Source organism: Mastigoproctus giganteus, chromosome 13 (assembly GCF_048544385.1).
Source record: "Mastigoproctus giganteus isolate SK-2022 chromosome 13, ASM4854438v1, whole genome shotgun sequence".
Classification (NCBI taxonomy): Eukaryota; Metazoa; Arthropoda; class Arachnida; order Uropygi; family Thelyphonidae; genus Mastigoproctus; species Mastigoproctus giganteus.
This window is the reverse complement of record NC_143587.1, coordinates 64,132,075-64,153,952: the sequence shown is the minus strand read 5'-3', so window position 1 is coordinate 64,153,952 and position 21,878 is coordinate 64,132,075. Positions and strand designations below refer to the sequence as shown.

The following is a 21,878-nucleotide window of genomic DNA, read 5'->3' as shown; positions in this document are numbered from 1 at the left end:
ATGACAGCGTATTATCTAAATTAAATCGTATAATCAACTAATTGATTTTCTCATAAAAAAGTTCCACTAATAACTCCACCATCCATCTTTCGTGTTCAGGACATTGGATAGAATAATACAAATCCTCCCCGGAACTCTTCATCCACATCCGCCATTCAATTTATACCAAAGATGCTCCCTTAAATTTTCCAACTTCAAGTCAGAGATACGATCATACCAAAACTCCAAACAGACGAGATGGGTTTGATCAAATACTGTTTAAGGGGCACACGTTATTAACCCGTTATGAAAGAAGGAAAATACATGATTCATCTGGATGTTCAATTTGAGTTGCTCTGAGCTAGAGTGCATTTCTTCAGAGAGTACACCAGCATTCTAAAATTATTAAACTACACGTGGTCTCGCTCTTCGTAATTTCAAGCAATAATAATATTCACCAAAATCTGTGATGAGCACACAAATAATGTTACTATAACTAATCAGGCTAAAATCTGACTAATAAATCACAACAGGGGGCTAACAAAAATGGAGGCAAAGCGAAGTAATAAAATAAGACCAATTGAAGGTCAATCCCCACCCTCAAATCCTACTTTTTCAATATCTGATCTAAAAGAAAAAAAATATCAATCCCTATCCATCATTTTCGATATTTTGCAAAGACAACGTTTAACAATCAACTGGACTCGTCAAGCAGGTCTACCCTGGTATCAATTCATTCTCATATGCCACATTGAGAGAGGGCTTCAAAAACCTAGAAGCTATGGAGTTACTGAAAAGGACATACGAACAAAGAACACTCAGACTACCATAATGAAACCGTAAAGCCTACATTAAGCTCACATCCCCAACATTCAATAAATCTACCAACAAAGTGTCTAGTCTACGAAGTCCTTAATCCACACACTTTCCTAAAGCCATCTGCACAGGGGTGTATGCCGTTAATTTTTTCTCAAAGAAATTATTAAAATAAAATATATTTTGATTTTTAATTAATTAACCGCTTATGGACTAAAAGTTTAAGCCGAAATTATTTAATACACCATCCTGTCAAACGACTACTGCACTATTAATTGCGCTAAGTATATGCACTCCATGCTAGTTGTTGGTCTGGATTTATATGGGAATTCTCCTTTTTATTATTATAGCATATCGTTTTAGTGTAGGCGCATTTATAAGAAGGACATCATTATGCGCCACCTAGTGTCTAAAAATCCACTACGTAATTAAATATTTTATAACATATGTATATTGATGCGTGTAGAAGAATATCAAAATCCGCTGAGTGTATTAATTCTTAGAAGGGCCCCTTTATGCGATCGTTCCAGGTCGTTTGAAATGCGTGACGGCGGGAGCATTGGATGCGATAAGTCCTTCTCTAGTAGGAGATGTTTCGGTTATTCTAAATCTCCCACAATGAAACATTTATGACACATTTGTTTTACGACTAGCTAAAAGCGCATTAGTCGACAGTCATCCAGATAAATTTCTCACGGCGTTATGCCATCAACGGTGTAGTTTGCAAGATGCTTCTTTACGTGTATCATCATCTGTACACTTGGATAACACCCACTAAGCCTCGAGCATTCAAAATTAAAACGATAAATCCCAAGTGAGTCACAGAAAAACTCTACTTTGACTACAGACAGCGATAACTTCGTGTTTTTCTTATCTGAAGCGAGTTTAATGGAAGCGGGACTTAAAAAAATAATAATAAAACGAGAGCAGAAAAGAAAAAAAAATTCCATCCGCTTTCTTCTTTTCAGAAAACGCGTTGGGGGGATAATTTTAGTGAAACCGTGGGTTGCAGAGCACGTGATGATTTAAGACTCGGACTGGTGGAATGAACAGAAAACAAAAGGATTCTGCTAAATATCGTAACCAGCAACAAAACGAAGACGTATATACAGAATGGCACAAAAGATGGAAATAAGTTAAAATTATAAAAAGTCTGAAAAGTTCTTGGTAGGGCACTGAGAAGCCTCCAGATTCTATTCGATTCGTATTGGTCAAATCTCGCCCGGTTATAGGGGTCGGGCCACACTGAATTTGCAATATTCGCATTTTCAAAGTACATTATGTAGATAAATGAGAATAAAACGCTCGCATTTATATTTCGTCATCAGATTTTGTTAATTGAAAGTAGGTTCTGCACATGCTGCACTCAAAACGTCAGAACCCTTAGTTTACAAAATTCTATCCCTACATTATTTGTTATTTCTTAACAAATTTCATTTTACTTGCTGGAGGGATCATCGTCTTCGTTTAGAATCGTTCAAAATCGTCACAATCTAGTTTTTAATTTAAGATCACATTCAGATTTAGCTCGTCCTTTGCTAGTACAACTTACATGTCCTTCTGGACTCGGGAATAAACGGAAATTTAAAATTTAGTGCACTGATTTACCATATAGATTATCTTCTGACTGTTCCCATAACCGTTGGATTTGCTGACAATTTAAAAACAAGATAGCTTTGATAGAGTACATAAACTAAGTTCTTGTATAAATTCCTGAGAGCTCTTGTTCTTCAGCAAATAACTAGTACAGACTGATATGAAATCTCTTTCAGACCGGTTGATAAAGCCATTCAAGCACTTTCAAAGGCCCTTATCAACATTTCCTCAATAGGGCATAAAAAAGTGTATCACGGCAATAACCAAACCTTAGTTCGGAAGCAGTCTGAAGATAGCGTTCATTAAGAAGTACAAGGTATTCCGAAAGTGAAAGAACACAGAAGAGCTCATGGACGAGTTTAATTACAAGGTCGGAAGAGCAAAATTTCTTCGGATGAGAAAGAAGGATCATAGCGAACTGTTCAACAGTTTTCTATGGCTGTATTTATTGTAGTAAGATGACTGTAGGCTCGTTCCCTCCTCTTCATAGGGATCTGCAGCCCCTTTATTGTTGATAGTTTAAGAGGTTCATTTCTACTTCAATCTTTCCTAGCTCTTGAAATTGGAAATACAATATATGCTAGCTAGTGAAATTTATTTTTAATAAAAGGTCGAATTAAAAATAAAACGAGAAGAAAAAGAAAGAGGATAAATTATTAAAAAGGAAACAACATGGCAAAATGGAAAGAAAAGCGAAAACTAATTTAAGAAATGGAGTCACGTTAGGTCCACCTTTTATTCTTAAGGCCTACCTATCTGTATCTAGAGGGGAGGCACATCTTTGTTCTCGAGGAAAGACAAGGAAATCAGAAAAAAATAATTTAGTTTCTGAACTGCGACATATAAACAGGATTTAATATTATTTTTTTAAATAAGAAATGAATCTCTGATCGAAGATACTTTGTGGTGAGCACTAGCCAAAAGAATTCGCTTCATCGCTCACACAGTTCTTAACGAATGAAGTGAAAATAATTTGTTCTTAGTTTGGGGTTGATAAAATAGTAAGACAAAAATCTCTAAAAAAAAAAAAATAAAATGCTAGTTTACTTGTGTGGAAGGATTGTTCCCAAAGATACATACACTTCACATCCAGTCCCACTTCTACGGAATCGCTGCTCCCAATGTCGTTGTTCGCAGAGCAACTATAAACGCCGCTATCTGACCTCTTAATAGGCAAAAAGTCAATTTGACTCTTAAGAGAGTAGATGGCCGATGTTCCCGACTTCCTCCATATAACACTTGCCGATGGATTAGCATCGGCGACACATTTCAAAGAAATATGTTGACCTTCCTCTACGTCATCAGGTGGTTCCCCTTCCAACGAAATCTCTGGGGGATCTAGAGAGAGACAAAAGTATAATTATTAACAACAACTCATTAATACGATAAAGCTTAAAAGGAGTAATTTATTAAATGAAATATTTGTCTATGTTTTTGACTTTTTCCTTAGAGGATCCATTAAGAGGAGAGTCCAACTCGCGAGAGATCCACTTCACATTATGCGAACCACGGATGTGTAGGCCGTGGTCCGCATAATGTGAACCTCCTGAGTATTTTTCCGGTGGCGAATACAGGTTGGACGCTCCTGGTCTAAAATGTTAATTCCACTTAATTCTGAGATGAAACATACTTACACAACACATTAAGTCTAATCCGGACTTCTTTCCATCCTGTTTCATAGGCAGCGTGGTGGGCTACGCACTTCAAGAACTTCCCGTTACTTTCCTTGTGGAATGTGTAGTTGAGAACGCTGACGGCCTGCCACTTTTTCTTATTGTCCACTTCTGTCGTATTGGTCTGACTGGACATTTCTGTGATGTCTGTATCATCCACCATCCATTTCAGAAGAGCAGGAGGGTTTCCTCTCCTGGAAACACACTGTAATTTCTTCGGTTTGCCCGCTTGGGTTTGATAGGTGTAGCCAGAACTCATTTGATTAGCGTTGTCTTCGATTTTCGGCTCGGCAGGGGCAGCTGAAAACAAAGTGTCAAAATGTGAGATAAAAAAAAATGTCGATGCAAGCGTCATAAACGATAAAGTTAACTGACGATTTATTTTTTAAATTAAAAGTAAATGGACTGTATTACGAAAAAGGCACAGGCCATAAGGAATAAGTCCGAAAAGGATGCAGGGAGCCTGAATTTGCAAGAGGAGAGGGCCCTTTGATTAAGTGGGCCCCGCGTTTTCTGGAATTAGGAGCTGCATCTCTACTTACCCCTGACGGTATACTTTATTTCTGGAGAAGTTAAAGTTGGCTCCGATAGCGATGTTTGCGTGACCTGACACTGCCAAAAACCATCGTCCTCTTGGATTTTACTGTCGATAATTCGTATGCTACAGTCGCCGTTTGCTGGTTCCCTTTCATGGTCGTATTTATTTTTAATCCTCCCCACAAGTCTACCGTCTTTTAACCACGCACATTCGCCTTTCCTGTTCCTTACTTTGCAAGTTAGAGTCGCTGAATCTCCAGGATTTACTTCAGTATTCCTTGGCCTAATTTCAAACTGCTGTACACCGAAAACACCTGGAATAGAATAGAATGAAATAAATAATCTGACATATGAGAAAATTATTAAATATCTATTTTTTTTCTGTAAGTTTTAGAAATATAAATTCAGAATATGACAATTTTGAAATTCATCGTTTTCTAATTAAGTAAAATTGTTTTTCATTAAGCCACCAATTCTTGTCTAGTATAAGGTATTAAATGACAAGAAAACCCATGAAATTTTCTGAATTACTTTTTGGTTTAAGTTGTAATGATAGTATAGCCAATAACGTTGCTATGGTAATAAGCCAAAAATAGTCTTTTTTTTTTTTTTTTTAAAGATCCAAATATTTTATTTACGTATTTCATTATGGTATCTAAGTTTGGCCATTTTTCGAATACGAAACTTTACTAGCAATGCGTGTTTCTTGTTACCACAGCAACTGTTGCTTTAGGGTGAAGTTAAACTTCGTTCACACAATCCATACTACTAAAACTTTTAAGATCAATCTCTGTTTCTGCCATTTATTCACGTAGCGAATACTCTCAAAACTACAGCGTGTCTGGTATTACTTATTAATAAAATAAAAATAAAAAAACAGAAACGTGTTCCGATCGAAATCCCCTTACAGTTTAAATTAGTTTATGATGGAGAAATGGAATCATCAGTATAATGTTATTTATCATTTGGCATCGCAACGATAGCTGAACACTACAGTGGCTTTTTTTCCTTTTCTTATGAATATTTTGAAGTCGTTAGGAACGCTATTTCGGTATACGCTCAATAACAAAATGTGACAGTCACCAGGCTATTTAACAACATTGCATGTACACAGAAAAACCAGCACCACACAAACAGTTTATACAGAAATCAGCCACCGTGTCACTTCAGGGATGACTACTTCTTGATAAACAAGGTTATCCATTAAATTAAAAACAAACAGTTAAAGACTATTATAGAATGTATTTGACGTGGCCACCATACTCGTGAAGACATTCGCTCTTCTTTGTGCTGTTTGATGCAATGAAACGAATAGTTTTCTTCTCCACTTCTATTTGGTATAAGTCTGTTCGGATATTTATTACTGAATGTCTCTTGGCCCCCCCAAAAATGATTTCCAGGCAAAGTTTGGTACCAAAATAAACACGTTCTTGAAAAATCACATAACGTACAACATAAAATGCTAGTTAACAACAATATAACCTGAGTATTTAAAAACTAGAATAAACCTATCGTCAAATATACATTTAGACCATAAGATGTAGAACTTTTAACCAACAAATTTCCAGCAAAAAAGTGCGTCTTATGATCCCATAAATACGGTAAGTGCAAAGCATCAAAAAAAAAAAAAAAAAAACCACTAATCTTGCTTTCTTATCAAATAATAGTATTTGCTGTCAATATTTATTATCGAAGTTTTGGCTGAAAGTGACGCGAGTCATTGGACCACACTATCGAATAAACAATTTCGAGACCTATTGAGTAACGAGAAATCTTTTACTTTCACTTTAGGTTGTACATTCATTTAACTTAAAAACATTCTTTATAAATGTATAAACGTTTTGAATTTTGAAGGCTGACTTGGTCAACAGAAACCTCGTTTAATATTAGCTGGGATAACAGAGCTTCTACTACAAAAATATCAAAGCTATGTGCAGTCTATTATGCCATCAATATGAAGTTCGATATCGTAACAGGCATTTTGATAACATCTTTCTGAAAGACATCTTTACGTATCCGTTTCTTGAGAATAAAAGAAGGAATGCATTGACTGAAGCCAGGAAAAAAAAAATGATAAATAACTCGAATACGACAAAGGAAAGTACGAGGATAAGTTTATGCTAAATCTAAGCTTCAGAGGTTCAAAACTCAACTCAGTAACATCCACCAATTCATACGATTTAGAAAGCTGGCTAACGGTCATTCTTCAAGGCAGTCAATTTATCGTATAGTTGAACATCTAGAGAATGCATTGGATCGGAGAACACGGACCGTGATTGCATCTTATTGATGTAATCTGGACAAGACACTACGGAGAAAACTGTCCAACACGTCTCTCAAGAGCGGCCACAGCTATTTATTAGGATTGTAGTGTTTACTGTGGACCAACGCTGGAGATTATTGACATCACTCTCTGTCAAGTTTGAACCCGTGCACGAACAGTAGGTGGGGTGATAGAGTGCTCTTAGATTATACTTCAAGGGTTGTACTGTGCTGGTAACACGAACAAGCGCCTCTGCATTGTAACATACGGTGTCCTATATCAAATCGGGAGGCGAAGCCAATATTCTCTTCATGTTGGAGTGGTATTTGCGAGAAGAACGTACATAAAAAAACGGAACTCGCTGAACACTCACCAAATAAAGACTTTTCCCCTTCTTTGCCCTTTTATTATGTGAGTAGCGCCCGATTGGTTACCATTTCTGCAGTCAGAGAGCTTGGATTAAACGAAAAATTACATTTCTCGATAGGAAATAGTGTGAAAACCAAGCACACCTGGAAGGGGTCTAGTAAAAGAATCAGTTAACATTAATGAAAGTAGAATTATGGACCGAACTCGGTCTTATTTTAATTTTTAAAAAAAACACACTAAATAATCTTCAGATAGTTTCACATTATTTAGAATGGGGGAGTACATATCACCCTATTCCAAATGATCACTATATCGGCTGGAAAAGACCCGAGTTCGATGAGGTGAGGAATTTGTGGGTATTTTTTCACAACGTGGCTGAGTTAGTCGGTCTCAAAGCGAGGTTAGCATGTTTATTTTCCCTCCAGAAACTAGGGTTTTTTTTCCAGCAAACAGTCCACACGCGATTTACAGACATATCATGTATGACGCAATATAGACTAAGACGCTGATGCGCCCAAAGGCCCCCCCCCCACGCTACCACTACATCAAACTGACTATCATTCTAAATGTTTATTTAGCTATCCTCTGAGATGAGGTTCTGATATGTATAAAAGAAGTTAAGGAAAGACTTTGCTTTCGGGAAGTCAACAATAATTTAAAATTTAACTTAAAATTAGTATTAAATGTTAAGTGTTAAACTGTCAATGTATGGAAAATCTCTCTCCTTCCTACCAACCCTGCAACGTACTTCAAAAAAATTACGCATTCCTCACATTCATACTGGTGCAGAAGATTTCTACAAAGGCCCCCCACTCGCATAATAAGTGGAAGATAAAATGGCAAGTCAGTCCATCTCTCTATTCAGCGATTTCAGGCCCTAGTAGAAGTCGAAATCAAAGGCTATTAGTATAATGAAGTCAAATTAGCTTTTAGTGCTGTCCTGTTAAAAGTTCTGGACGCTTTCATCCATTTTAATGACCCCAATCAACCGCAAACATATTAGTAATCTTAATTAGTGCAATGTAATGATGCGACCCTCCCATTGTGAATGGCAAGTCCCTTATTAAGCTGTTTAGTTAAGGCGTACACTAGGTGAGACACTTCCTATCGATTTGGAGTCCGCCAACAAAAAAACAAGGAACAAGAAATGGCAAAATTCCTTGTTAACGACGCAGAATAGACATCGTTAACAAAGTTAGAAAGGAACTAGAACAACATAGCATAATTAAACGATAAATACCAAAAGAGAATTGCTCTGTAAATAGAGTCAACATTAAGAAACAAAGAGATAAGAAACTCCTTATAAAATAATTACACGTTGCTGCAGGTTGCTTTATTAAAGACAAGAATTACAAGACGAGTAGCTTTGTTTTTATTCCCCCCCAATTCTTTCTTAAAGTAACTGAACGTCTCGGGATACCAAGACGTTCAGTTATTTCAACAAAGATCCAGATAAGCAATAGCTGGATCTTTCTCACGTTTCTGTTGAGTTCGTACCACTCTCTAAAAGCTCCGCGATCTTCCTGCTATCCATAAACTTTCCCCTCCGAATCTCTGCTCTCGTGGCTCCACCTATCTTAATAACTTGGTTCCCCTCGACTCCCTCCACCCGCGAGATGATTGTCCGTGATGATTATAGGAAAATGGAACGAGAAGTTCGATTAGAATTCATCCATTTACAACAGGTAGCAGAGAGAAAAGTCTCCCACGACTAATAACTATTTTTTCCGCAGTCGCAACCCATCAATTTCGGTACGCTGGAAAGAAGTGAAGTAAACATAATCCACGCATTTCATTCCACTTCTGATAATCATTATGGCACGTGCCTAATTAAGGTCATGCGCTTCTTGCCCGCTCTCAAGGAAGTCTCTCTAGGGTTTATTAACTCGATCTTGCCTTTAGTGTCTCTCCAGGCAGTCAGTCTTCCTCGCTACCTTTAACATTCTTTTTCGTACTTGACTTATCTTTATATTTTAGTTTTCTTACTATTCATCCAACTTTCGTTGCTGTATTCATCCACTACTGAAACTAGGAAGATAACTCCTTTCACTTTAATATTGCTACTAATACATATAGTGAAACATGTAAACTCACTGGCCAAAAAATTAGAAACCTGTTGCAATTACCGTCAGACAAAACGTACAGCATGCAAATATAAGTTGTTATATATCTGGGGCTTCTTATTCGATCCAGTCATAGGAGAGGAAGATGATCTTTCCGATTTTCAGAATGGTTAGAACACGTTTAGCAAGAGCCACAACTGAGAAAGTGTCGGATCAACTTCACCCTTCAGTGCTTTATTTTTACCCGGATTACGATGGATTCTTTGAAGACGAAAACACAATTGACCAACGTATAAATATTGTATCAGAATGGTTCGAAGAATATTCCCAAGGTTTCCAACATCAATCCTAGCCACCAAATTCTCCAGATCTGAATCCAGTTGAGAATGTTTGCTGATGGAAGAATGGTCAAATTTGGAGTTAGACTCCTTCAGATACTTAGCTAAATCCATGTGACTATGTATACGGGCTGTAATTCGGGAGTAAGGTGAATTTCTACTAGATATTGAATAAAGGTTTCCAATGTTTTGGCCGGTGAGTGTATGTATATATAACCGCTAACGCCTATCTTTATATGGAAGTTTATTTTACTCGACTTCCTTAAGTACTGTACACGTATGAATTTCCTATTTATCATTTTCTCCATTACATTTTGTCTGGGTACTTTTTCGCTTCTTTTATTTCATTATCTTCATCCTCCGATATGATTGCCCAATCCACCAATCAGAAATGTTAAATCGCTTCAGCCTTGTAACTTCCCTCCCCAGTCATTGTTATCGATATGTTGTAAAGCAGTAAGTAAACAGGTGCCTAAGCCTAACCCATTCTTATCGCCTCGTTAAATGGTGCAATCGGTAAGGGGAAAAACTGTTCCCTCCCCTCACCATTCAAACAAACAAATTGAAAATCCTTACTTTGCATTCGCATTTTGATAATAAAGGCATAGTAACGACTAAATATTCGTCCTTCTCCAAGGTTGATAACGTGACGAATATCTTCGAAAACAAATCCACACAAAAAGAAGGCTGCATTGTCAGAAAAATGACAATGCACTTTAGGTTCGGTACAAACACATTCGAACAACGATTCATCCTTCAACGACTAAATCCCTGTTTGTAGTCTTGGTAACAATACCACGCATCGTCCCATGACGAAACAGCAGAATGGAGTATTTAAACACAATTTTTTTTTTTCTTCCTCCTTCCTAATCCTTTCAGCAGCATCTCGAAGTTGGACTAACCACGCTTCTGTGATATCTTTTACTACTGCACCGAATATCTGCGAAGTACCATTGTTAGTCGCGTGTGGTTGGCTGGTTCGCGTGCTCTTTCACTCGGTCACTGACGCAGGCAGGTGGCTTTTCCGAGTCCGTGTCGTGATATCATTAGAGAAGACGTAAAAAAAGAATTTACTTTTCTTCATCTCGCACTACGGGATAAAAGCCATCGGTAGAAATATGGCAGACAGCGGAGGTTCTGACTGCGTGAAAGAATTTTTTTCCAATGCGTATACATAGTTCTGTTTGTGACAGCAGCCATAGAAGTTTCTGTAGATGCATATTCGTGTTCGAACTCGTCCACACGCATTCCAACAACGATGACTTTGAAATAAATTAGCGAGCATTTTGTATTTCATTTATTTTCCCACTAAAGTTTTCTAAACCTAAATCTAAGAGACTTACATAACGAATTTAATAAAATCAACTATTTTCACTAAAAGATAAATAAAATAAGGTATATGATATACTAAATGCCAAGCTACATTTCACTTCTGAAAAATCCCAGACTACGCATGCGCATTAAGATAAAATTAGTAAGGTTAATGTAACGAATTTTCTAGAATCAAACTATTTTCACTAAAAAAAATAAATGTTTACACAATATTTGCTATTTTAAATGTTAGTTAAGATAAAATAACTTTCTATAATTCATCAATTATAATATATTTACAAATATATAAAACAAATAGTTTTATTTTATTTATTTTTTTCTTTTTTTTGACAGATCCCTGTCTAAATACACTTTCGACGGATCTCAGACCACGCATGCGCATTAAGATTAATCTAGAATCAAACTATTTTCACTAAAAAATAATGTTTATATAATACTTGCTATTTTAAAAAGTTAAGTAAAAGCCAATAACTTTCTATAATTAATCAATTATAACATATTTACAAATAAATAAAGTAAATCGTCAGCTTTAATTTCTTTCCTTGGAAATTTGAGTCTAGTCCAACTACATTCTAATTCAATAGAGACCACGCATGCGCATTAACAGAACATTAATAAGTTTGACTTAAAGGTGTATAAAAATTACACTAAATATTTATTGAAATAAAAGTCAATAATTTTATATAGTTCATCGATTATAATATATTTAAAAATAAAGTAAATCGTCTTTTTCTTTAGTTCAGCTGTTATTTTACTTTTGATATATCGCTTTCCACGCATGCGCATAAATAGAAAATTCGAAAAGAAAAAAAAAACACACAAATGCAATCTCCATTGATAAATTAAAGTAATTTTAAAATGAGCACGCTTTGCCTTTTTCTCCATACATAACTTAAAACATTTCTCTTTGCCTAAGGGTAGAGAGGAATTTCCTAAAATTTACAGACCTCGCTACGGATAATAGCAGCCATCAACAAGCAACTAACAATTAATAGCAACTTTGCAATGAATTTAAACTAATAGTTTCAATAAACAAGCTAGGAAAGAGATTTATTTCGTGCCATCTTTTAGGCCCGTGAATGACGTCATTCACCGGCCATATTACAACAAGCCGTTGAGCAAAAAAGTAAAATAAATGGAAAATGTTCGTACATTAAAATGAATAGCTGAACAGTAGGAACATTAAAGAAAAAAATAGGCATTAAAAAGTCCATGAATACGACGTATATTTTTTGTTTTCAAAGAAACAGTTGTAAGTACGGCCAATATGAAATTAAACAAGGTGCTACGAAAGGTTCTTCATTACCTGCATTAAATATTTACTGAAAGGAGCAGCTAACCATTGGAGTTCGTGAATAAAATAGATGCTGTAAACTCTGGATGACCATTACGCTTATTTCTTTTTCTTTTTTAGAAATTTCCACGTTGAAATACGTGATTCAGGAACATTCTTGTAAAATATATATCTTACAAGAAGAAATTTTATATATACAGCAAGATGGAATGCTTTAATAGTAAAAGAAATGCCTCCGTGTGTAGTAATATGAATTCTGCATAATATTCAAGTAAGAAATTCTTTGCAGTTTCTACGGAGCAGCAAGTAAAGAGAGTGAACGGGGAAGAATGCAAGTTACCACATCTGAATACATATTAAGACAGCGCACAGAGGGAAGTGTGAAGAGCAGAATGTAATATGGAAACTATTATGTAAAGATTCGCGAAACCATGTGTAGAAATTCTGAAGGTGGTGTGCCGATCTTGTGCATTATGTAACTTCAACATTATCTTATGTTTATTGATGACGAAGAATATTTTGACAGAATAGTATCGCGCCTACAGTTCTAATATATATGTTCCTTTATTTTGGGGGTTCTTTGTGTTCAAATTCCATTACTTATAGTTTTCCCTTCCCAAAGTCCCTCCATGAGTGTACAATGTCTTTACTACTTGTCATTCGACACTTTGGACAGGTCTGAGTTCGAATCTCTTTGGAGACTGGAAGATTTCTTGCTCACATGATTGTACAGATCTAATACACAAAGAGCATGTGGTCTTTTTAGATGTTAATACTCTAATACCAACAAAGGAACCTTCCCATAGCCTTGCATTAATTCAAAAATTTAAATTCTGGTATGTAACATTTTATTCATGTTCGTTGCGTGTTATTTTGTTGGTACCTATTTAGTAAAGTGAGTTCTAATATCGAAGAAAGAAAAGCTTCATGCAAATACAAGAAATAAAACGGCACGATATCGAAAGCTATAATTAACGTTGACAGCAATCCAATGCGTCATACTCATGCGATGAGTTTTATGTTGCCATCGCAACAACTACCAACAATGGCGCTGTGGTGAAGCTACACAGATTTCAGCAAATAAAACAGGTTTGTTTTTTTTTTTTTTAAACATCATCTAGTTACAAGATGATTCCCAAGCACGTCTGATTAATGTATACAATGTTTCTTGGACCAATAGCAAAGACCAATCCTTTGAATGAGGTATTGAGGTGGAGAGCGTTAGAAAGTAGCAAGCATCCTGATAAACCGCCCAAATGCAACAGCATGATTGCGAAGACATTTCAAAGAACTATGCTGAAGAGCTGTCCAAGGTCAACAAAAATAATAAATAAATTTGTATTAACGGCCCCCAAGAATGCGTTCAAAAGTGTTTTATGTCAGTAGAAGTGTGTTCACGGTCCGTGAACACACTTCTATGTTCATGGTCCGTTGTGTGGGATGAAAAACTCAGAATAACCGATTAAAACCTTGCACTCTCCGCTGAAATCAAAACACTACACCCTAGATTTCAGTCATTAAAATCTGACTAATATAAATCCGCCAGTTTTTTCTTCTTTTCCTACATTTTCGCAGGCTATCCACATACTGTAGCTGAAGCACTCGATATTGTTTTTTCGCCGTTCGTTGGTTGAAGGAATGAACGGACAATGTAGCGGATGCGTAGAAACGAAATGTATTTTCGGTTAGCGATGAAAGTCAGCTTTTTGCGCTTTTTTTTGTTGCTATTTCCTAATGCGCCTCAAATGTAACGCATCACGTGCATTAAATAAGGGTTTTTCGTTACTTGTTAAGCTAAATATTTTCAATCGGTACCCATTCCTCCCACTTCTGTTACCCTTCGTAAGCAAAGCATAAAATTTCGACGCAGTTGAAGTCATCTCTGGTTTATACAACAACAGCTTCAATTTCCGCTCTGGGTTCTTAAAGGGTATGTAACGTGCTTCAGCGGAGACGGTTCTTTAGAAACAGGTATATGTTTGCGAACGATTGTTAGGCTTCTGACGATGAAGGCTCAAACCACTTCCTTTTGACACGAGTCTTCGATCATTTAGTGAATCGAACAATTTTTTCTTTTCATCAGTTCATGGAAACCACGTATCCTCTTAAGAATTCACACCAATGTGGACATCTTAAACGCTGGAAAAACGGGAGCAGAGCCATTCCAAAGGCTTGATTGTATGGGAATGTTAATACTCCATTCGCCTGTATATAAGCCACACGGTTTGGTTAGCTTTTTTTTTTTTTTTTTCTGGTGGTTTTGATGGAGATACAAGAATATAAAATCTCACCTTCCGTATCTTACGATAAACTCTATGAATGAGGGATTGTTCGCTTCTAGATAAACGGACCCAAGAAAAGCCACGTTTCTGGAGATGAAAATCGATGTTGACACGTACCAAAAGGGGACTGCCTCTGTTATTCGATTCTGACAGGCATACGTGACAACGTAACGCTATCAGATAGTGCTCACTCCCGACAATAATGTTTCCCCTTACGTAGAATATGCCTACCACACGAATCGCCGAAGCCAACGTCTTGAAAGGAAATAAAATCTACATGTAATTTTAGTAAAAATATCTTCACCATTGGTACCACCCCTTTTTAAACCACCTTTGTATACGAAGATTCGTTCCAGACTGCAGTGGGGTACCCTATTAGGTATTTAACGAACAAAGCCCGACACTCTCGATGATTTCCCAACGCCTACTATCGGTAGCGTTTCTTTAATATTGTTTAGACGCAGGATCTTTCAGTAGACTGTTTTTGAGATCAACTTGTCGCTACAAGAAAAGCAAGTGACAGATGTCACTGCATTACAACCCACTTGCTAAAATGAAACAAATTAGTAAGGCGAGGAAATTACTTTAAAATTTCTACACATCAATCAACTTCACGCAAATAAAACGTTAACAATTTTAAAATTTCAGGCCACCCCTGGATAAAGACGTGTCATAAGGTTCTATCTAGAACAACCTATATTTTTCAGCACGCTGAGAACAACTGTCATTTTATCTTCCATCTTTTATTAAATATTTATGGATATTTCAAAGGATTCTACGTTCATATGCATGCTTAATTTATTCTCCTCCTCAGATCCGATAAAAGTTTAATACAAAGCACGTCTTTTCTCTCTTGAGATAACGTTGAAGAGATATTTAAACATATCACTTTTCACGCTACTTTTCTTAACACACAGATTTACTTTCTTACGATGCGCAATCCCAGCTCCAGACTAACCCGTCATAAAATATTTTGCTTCAACACTATGTAACACCATAAACTGTTTTGTTATTCATGACAAAAGTATAACCCATACACGAGCGCCATCTGCCAGATTATTTACATCAGAACGAAAATTAAATAGAAAAAATAAGCGCCACCTACCAAAAAACTTACTTCAAAGAGAAAAATTGCAAAATTATATTAAAAAATGCAAAATTAAATAAATTTAAAGTAAAATATATATTAAAATTCAAATATTAAAAATAATATTTAAACTATTAAAAATAATATTAAAACGCATTATTTTTAACACATTAGTTATACGTAAAGTTAAAAATAATAATAATAACGATCAGGTCATGTTTAAGGCTTGTTCTGGAAGAATTATTTGACTCCAAAGAAGCGAAGTATTTTGCATTGCAAAATCGAAGTGCCAAAAATCCTTATTGTGAATTATCGACCGCTGACGCTACCAGATAACAATGGCGAAAGAGAGACTTTATGACGAATGGTAATTCTCAGTACACCGCTGTGAAAACGCGGCCTGAATCGGTGAGTGATGTGTCTGCATTAAGCTCCATCTGGACGATGGAGGAGAACATTTTACAATGCCATAGATTGGAGTATTCCCTCCCCTCTAACTTACTCATCTTTATATACGCGGGGAATAAATACATTGGCACACAGCAGTCGTGGGGAAAAATATAGCCTGCCTCATAGCGGATCGATACGCTAAGCATATTGCACGTTTCCATAATGGAAACTTAAGAATAATGTATACGAGTCATTAGAAAACGTGTTTGCATTTATGCGAGTTTTGGGATGAATGGCAATGGCTGCAAGTCGGCGTATGTTTAGCAAAATATATAATACAAAACTTAGAAAACTCTTGTCATTTATAACGTGAAAGGTAAATGGAAGCTATTTTAATCAGCGCTATGGGATGTTAGAAGGCATTTGGAAATGATCAGAGAAAATAAATAAGCGTGGTTGCTGAAGTGCCCATCAGCAAATAAAGTACATCAATATCACGTAACGCCACCTGGAGGGAAATTTAAAAGATAAGCGGCCAAACTAATGTTACTGCATGAAGGTATCAAGCAGCAATAATAACACCAGATGGTGATACTTGAAGTCACGTTTTCAGAGTTTAGAAATACTCATGCGACTTACTTTTTTCCCCATCAAGCGAGAGCCACCTAGAGTGTTACATTTTTATAAAAATGTTTAGCACATTTCTGACACTTGATGGAAAATTAAAATATAAGCATCTAAATTAATGTTAGTGCGTAAGGATAATGTATAAAGCAATAACAGACACCAGCTGGCGATACTTGTATTTCGGCAAACTTATGCAGCGACTTATACTTTTTCTCCACACAAAGGGAGCCACTAAAATGCTTCTTAAAATAATTAGTTTTTGAAATTGGAAGATGTTACTCGTAGAGCCACCTGGAGAGAAATTTAGATAATCACCTAAACTCGCGGTACTGAATAACAATACTGTTTTAAACAACAATAGAAACCAGATTGTGATATTCGTGAAGTAAAACAATGGTTTCTGATTGGGGAAAAGCAGTTGTGCGACTTACTCTTTTTTCCAAAGAAAAAGAGCCACAAAGTGTCGCTTTTTTTCATATAATTTACATTGGACAGCGGATACGTATTTAAAAAAATCATTGCAGAGAAGTCTAAAGTAATTTCAGCAGGCACAATGATACTAGCTACTTAAACTTAATTATATATAGTCTAAACGTAGAGTTTCATGTCACGTTAACATGAAATAACTTCGACTAGTGCCTGCAACACATCCCCGATGTTATTTATTTTTGAAGGTAACCCACACATCTTGCGAAAGCGCAATGCAGACATTTCGAGACGCATTAAATCAAGAGTGCAGCTTACTGGACCAGTTTTCGAACACGACAACGTCTCCATTCTAATTCTCGTAGTGGGTATAGCGGACCAGGCTTAGCGATCCAAGTAGCACCCAAGATACTCACAAAGCAAGGAAAAGCCCTAAGCATGCTGTTGCCGTAACATACAGAAGAGAGTTATTGGGTTTATACGCCTATGCGCTTTTTCTTTTTTCTTTTTGGAATATCCGTTCCCAGTACTAATCTAACGTAATGAATACTTGATAGGAAATACGCATTTAATATTTCATTAGGGATGCATTCGCCTTTAAAACTGACCACCAGATCTACAGAGAGCGAAATTAGTTGACGCTGAGCAGTGCACGTTCTCAGCGAACTGCTCTCGAAACTTATCGCAGAATAATGATAGGTGATGGAGCGCTGCTGGCAAGCACGAGCACAGGCAGAGACGGAAAAGGACGCAGAGAGCGAAGGAACTGGCCACGACTCGAATACTAATAGCCATCAATTTTCTATCTTATTCTAGTAGCCAGGGCATCTCCGGTTGCACGGACATTAGGAACACTTGAGCTTCTCCAATGCGTTCAACATTAAGGTCGCTAGAAATGGTTTAAGTGAGTCAACAATTAGCGTAATTCAGGCTTGGAACAATAAATGGAAACTCTCCTGTTCCACTGACATGCAAGGTTTTCGTTTCTCGTTGGATTGTGAACATCAATTTCAGTCTCTTAGTTAAATTGCCTATCCGCTATTTCTCTATTTAATCTATATGATTGGCTATGTTCGCGATATCCATTCAAAATTCATCTACTCTGCATATCGATTACAAAAAGTTGCGGGCGCATTACTCGCAAAAATTCATCCGATTTTCGCCATTAATTTATAACTCTCAGACAAAAATGACTTCCACCCCTCCTTACAGACAGATTACGACTGTATGCCCTTTAATTTCATATACTGTACTTATCAATGATATATTAGCTAGAAAAATTGCTAGTTTCGTGTACAATATTTCTCGAAATTTTGCACGATGCCCATCAGTATCTATGCGTATGCATAATTCATTACAGAGCTATCATTTACAACATATATAATTCAACTGTAGCACAGTTAGGACTGTTACGCTTTAAAATTAAGCGCATGAACGAATGCGTAACGAGCCCTGAGTTACAGTACACTTAAAACTGAATATCTTCCAATGGTTTTGTTGTAATGGCCTTTAAAAATAGATAGAGAAGAAATTCTAATAGCAAAGCCTTTCAACAAACTTGGTGGTGCTCGTTATCTCTGGAGAAAGGGGCAGAAGCACTTGTTCGGTCAGAACTGCAGAAAATGTTGCGAGTTGATGACGCTACCACAGAACAATCTTCAAAGGCAGGCCTAACACACGAACTGAAATTTTCATTATCTTGTGTTGTAAGAATTTTAAAAACACTCTGGATATAAATACTTACATTATAACATTATATCAAACCATAAATGATGGCGATACAGACAGAAGAATGGAATTCTAATGACTTTTATAAAAATAAAGAAAAAAATTCGCTAGGTTGAAAATTTCTCAAGAACTTTTGCTTTTTAAAAAAAAAGGGTAACATTCCAGTTACTTAAAGGATCTCCACTGTCATCTCTATACAAGTATAAAAAGCGTGTGCTTTGTTATATCAAGCAAGAGGCAACCTACGTTGTTAGGAATTTGAAAGAGAAATTCCATTAAATAAACAGTATTTAAATGATTTTTCAAACACGAAAAAAACTAAACTGCAGGTAACGTATGCTTCAAGCGGTAACCACCCACAAGAAGGATTGCGTGAGAGGATTTACTTCGAGGAAACGGGGTACGCCACTATCCACAGTGACTGAAGAGGCGAGCTTATCTTACAGCTTGGCTTAAGAGATTTAATAGAAAAGCCTATTTTAATCGGATGATACAATTTGTAAACAGTTGCAGAATAATATTAAGACATTTACCTTTTCATAAAAGCAATATCCCGAGTTTCTTGAGAAAGTTTTATTATCTAGAAAAAATATTAAACTGGATAAAAATTTTCAATGGCCGACGAGGGCCTTTATTAAACCAAAGCATGCTTGATCTTAATAGGCAAATAAAATATTCTTGAATTATTATCTTAAAAGTTTTAGGAGAGAATAATTGTGTCTGGCATCAGTCTTCTTCACGATATCTTTCCCTTCCATGAACAAAGATAATTAATCTTTCCTCGGGCTACACAAATCTGGAAACGGAAGTTCTGTGCTGGAGATGAAAGGTTTCCATGTGACACTGGTTGCTAAGACAATAAAAACCTGTCACTAAAGATTAATGACTTCCGGTTTTGTGGAAGATCAGGAATCAAATCGGCTATCAACCTCGAGAACTTGTCAAAACATTCATAGCGTGCCTAAAAGGTTTATTTTGAGTTCAGGTAAATCTGCTTGTGATAATGGACTGGAATATTGCCCGATCCAAACATATTCAGAAAAGATTCCAAGCGTGAAACTTCATTTTGTACAGCCGTTGTTCCGGGAAGAATATCTTAGAAGTATGGAATTTGCTGACATCACGTTTAGCCTAGCTTGAGGAGTTTGCTTCATTTGTTTAGCAACATCCTATGGAGTGATGGAACTATTTCTCTTAGCGGTTCACAGCACCTAAAAGGTAAGTTTAAATAATAGTATTCACCAACGTTGTTAAGCCTAGAATGTGTGGTCAGTGATGCAGGACATGATATCAGAATTCACTTCGTACTGGATGGAGCTCTAGCATTTTGCCAATGACGTTTGAACTGTGTACTACATTCTTTGGGAGATGAATAGGAAAGAGGCGTAAATGAATGGTCTCGCCGTAATTTAGATGCTAATATCCTAGAATGAAGTGAGGGGTTAAATAGAAATTTACTGTGAAACTCATCTTGACGAATCTATTTGTTTTAAAAACTTTTCTGCCCTTAAATATTCGTCCTTCCTCTCCCAAAAAACAGAAAGCACGCTAACATGCAGTGCTAAGTAATCTTCACTACCAGGAAATATTTTTTTTTTATATTTTTGAGACAAAAAAAATAAAGATGCTTAAAATTTTAAAAGTTGAAATAAATATAAAGCAGAGGAGATCGCGAGATTTTAAGGGAGGGAGGAGGCGTGATCACAGAATTTATCCTAGTGAAAAAATTCTTTTAACTAGATGGGGCAGATTTGCACCAATCAGTCTGCCAAAAAGGGGGGAAAAATACTTTTGTCCAATTTTTTTTCATCAATAAAACAAACGAGTGTTATTTCAATATTTCTGGACTTGAAACTGTCTGAATACGTGTTCCCTTAAAATAGGGCTTTAAAGTCACCTAGAATGATTTAGTCAATAATAATACGCCAGTTTAATCCTAAGAGGCACTTATTCTTTAGTAGACTGCACAGAACCTTGGTTAATCCATTCAATGGAGTATAAGGACATGATCAATCAAGCCAAAGTGTTCGAGAGAATGAGTCTGCTTCTTTTCAATGAATAGATGCAATTGAGATCAGGTATGTTTTCGATAAGTCGATCTGTTTTTCGAAGTATAAAACACAAGATTCGATTTGGAAAAACTAAGCATTCTTGACCATGACTAATTTAGTAAAAAATCTCAAACTGGTTCAGATATGCGCTGTAGACGTAATTGGCGCTCGATAGTGGGTCCAACGATCTTTCCTCTTTGAATACCTCTTTCCACTCGTTATCACACAGATGTTCAGTTTCTGCTGCATACTTTTTATGTTCCATGGGCACACAGTTCTAAATACATTTCTTGCAATTCCACCGCGCTATCTCGCGCTATCTCTCTCTCTCTCCATTTATTTTCTTTGTGTGTAAAACTTTTCTGACACGAGTAGTTTTTTTGTTCCTAAAAATTACCTTAGGTTTGGCTCAAAATAACAGGTTTTGAATATTCAGCAATTTAAGGTAACCTAATCTGGTGTTGTCAATCAAGAAAGTTACATGACATTTTGAAATATTTAAGAAAAGGGTGCTTTCTAACAGATATATTACTTCATTATGGCCTCGTTTTACTTGAATTTCGCTAGGCAGCTGTTTATTGTATTGATATGCGTTTGATGAACAGTTTAATGGCCGCAATAAGTGGCGATTTACCATCAAGTATTGTGGTAAAATTAGTAAATATTCCACATATTCATAAACTGTGTGGCATTCATTATATAAACAAAGAATTGAAAAGAAGCTTAGAGGGCTCGAAATATATTGAAAATGAAGTATCTTACAGAAATTTGTATCATCTGTTTGTACTACTGCGCTCTTTTTACTGTTTGTACTCCACTACCTCTTTTACAAGAAAATGTTCACACTAGGGGGCGTTGCCTACTTAATTCTCAATTTAGCGAAGGGCGGTTTCAAATGTCATCGTGTCTTCCGTGTCAGCCAGCTTACCTCCACCACTCTCATATACGAAATAACAGCAGCTACCTGGAAAATGAATGTTTACTTTACAAGATGTTTATTCAGGAAATTAAAAATCTGTGGGACCTT

At 36.3% G+C, this 21,878-nt stretch overlaps 1 protein-coding gene across 3 annotated transcripts in view; it reads right to left on the bottom strand.

Annotated features, from left to right (window-relative positions):
* LOC150076125 (irregular chiasm C-roughest protein-like) overlaps nt 1-21,878 on the bottom strand; it is a 159,876-nt gene that overhangs the window by 44,930 nt on the left and 93,068 nt on the right. For all 3 annotated transcript variants that reach the window (XM_090387732.1, XM_090387733.1, XM_090387734.1), the window contains exons 2-4: nt 4,607-4,915; nt 4,026-4,364; nt 3,472-3,729 (exon numbers count right to left, since the gene is read on the bottom strand). In XM_090387732.1, the coding sequence (XP_090243858.1) occupies nt 3,472-3,729; nt 4,026-4,364; nt 4,607-4,915 (906 nt within the window). The remainder of the gene's footprint in view (nt 1-3,471; nt 3,730-4,025; nt 4,365-4,606; nt 4,916-21,878) is intronic.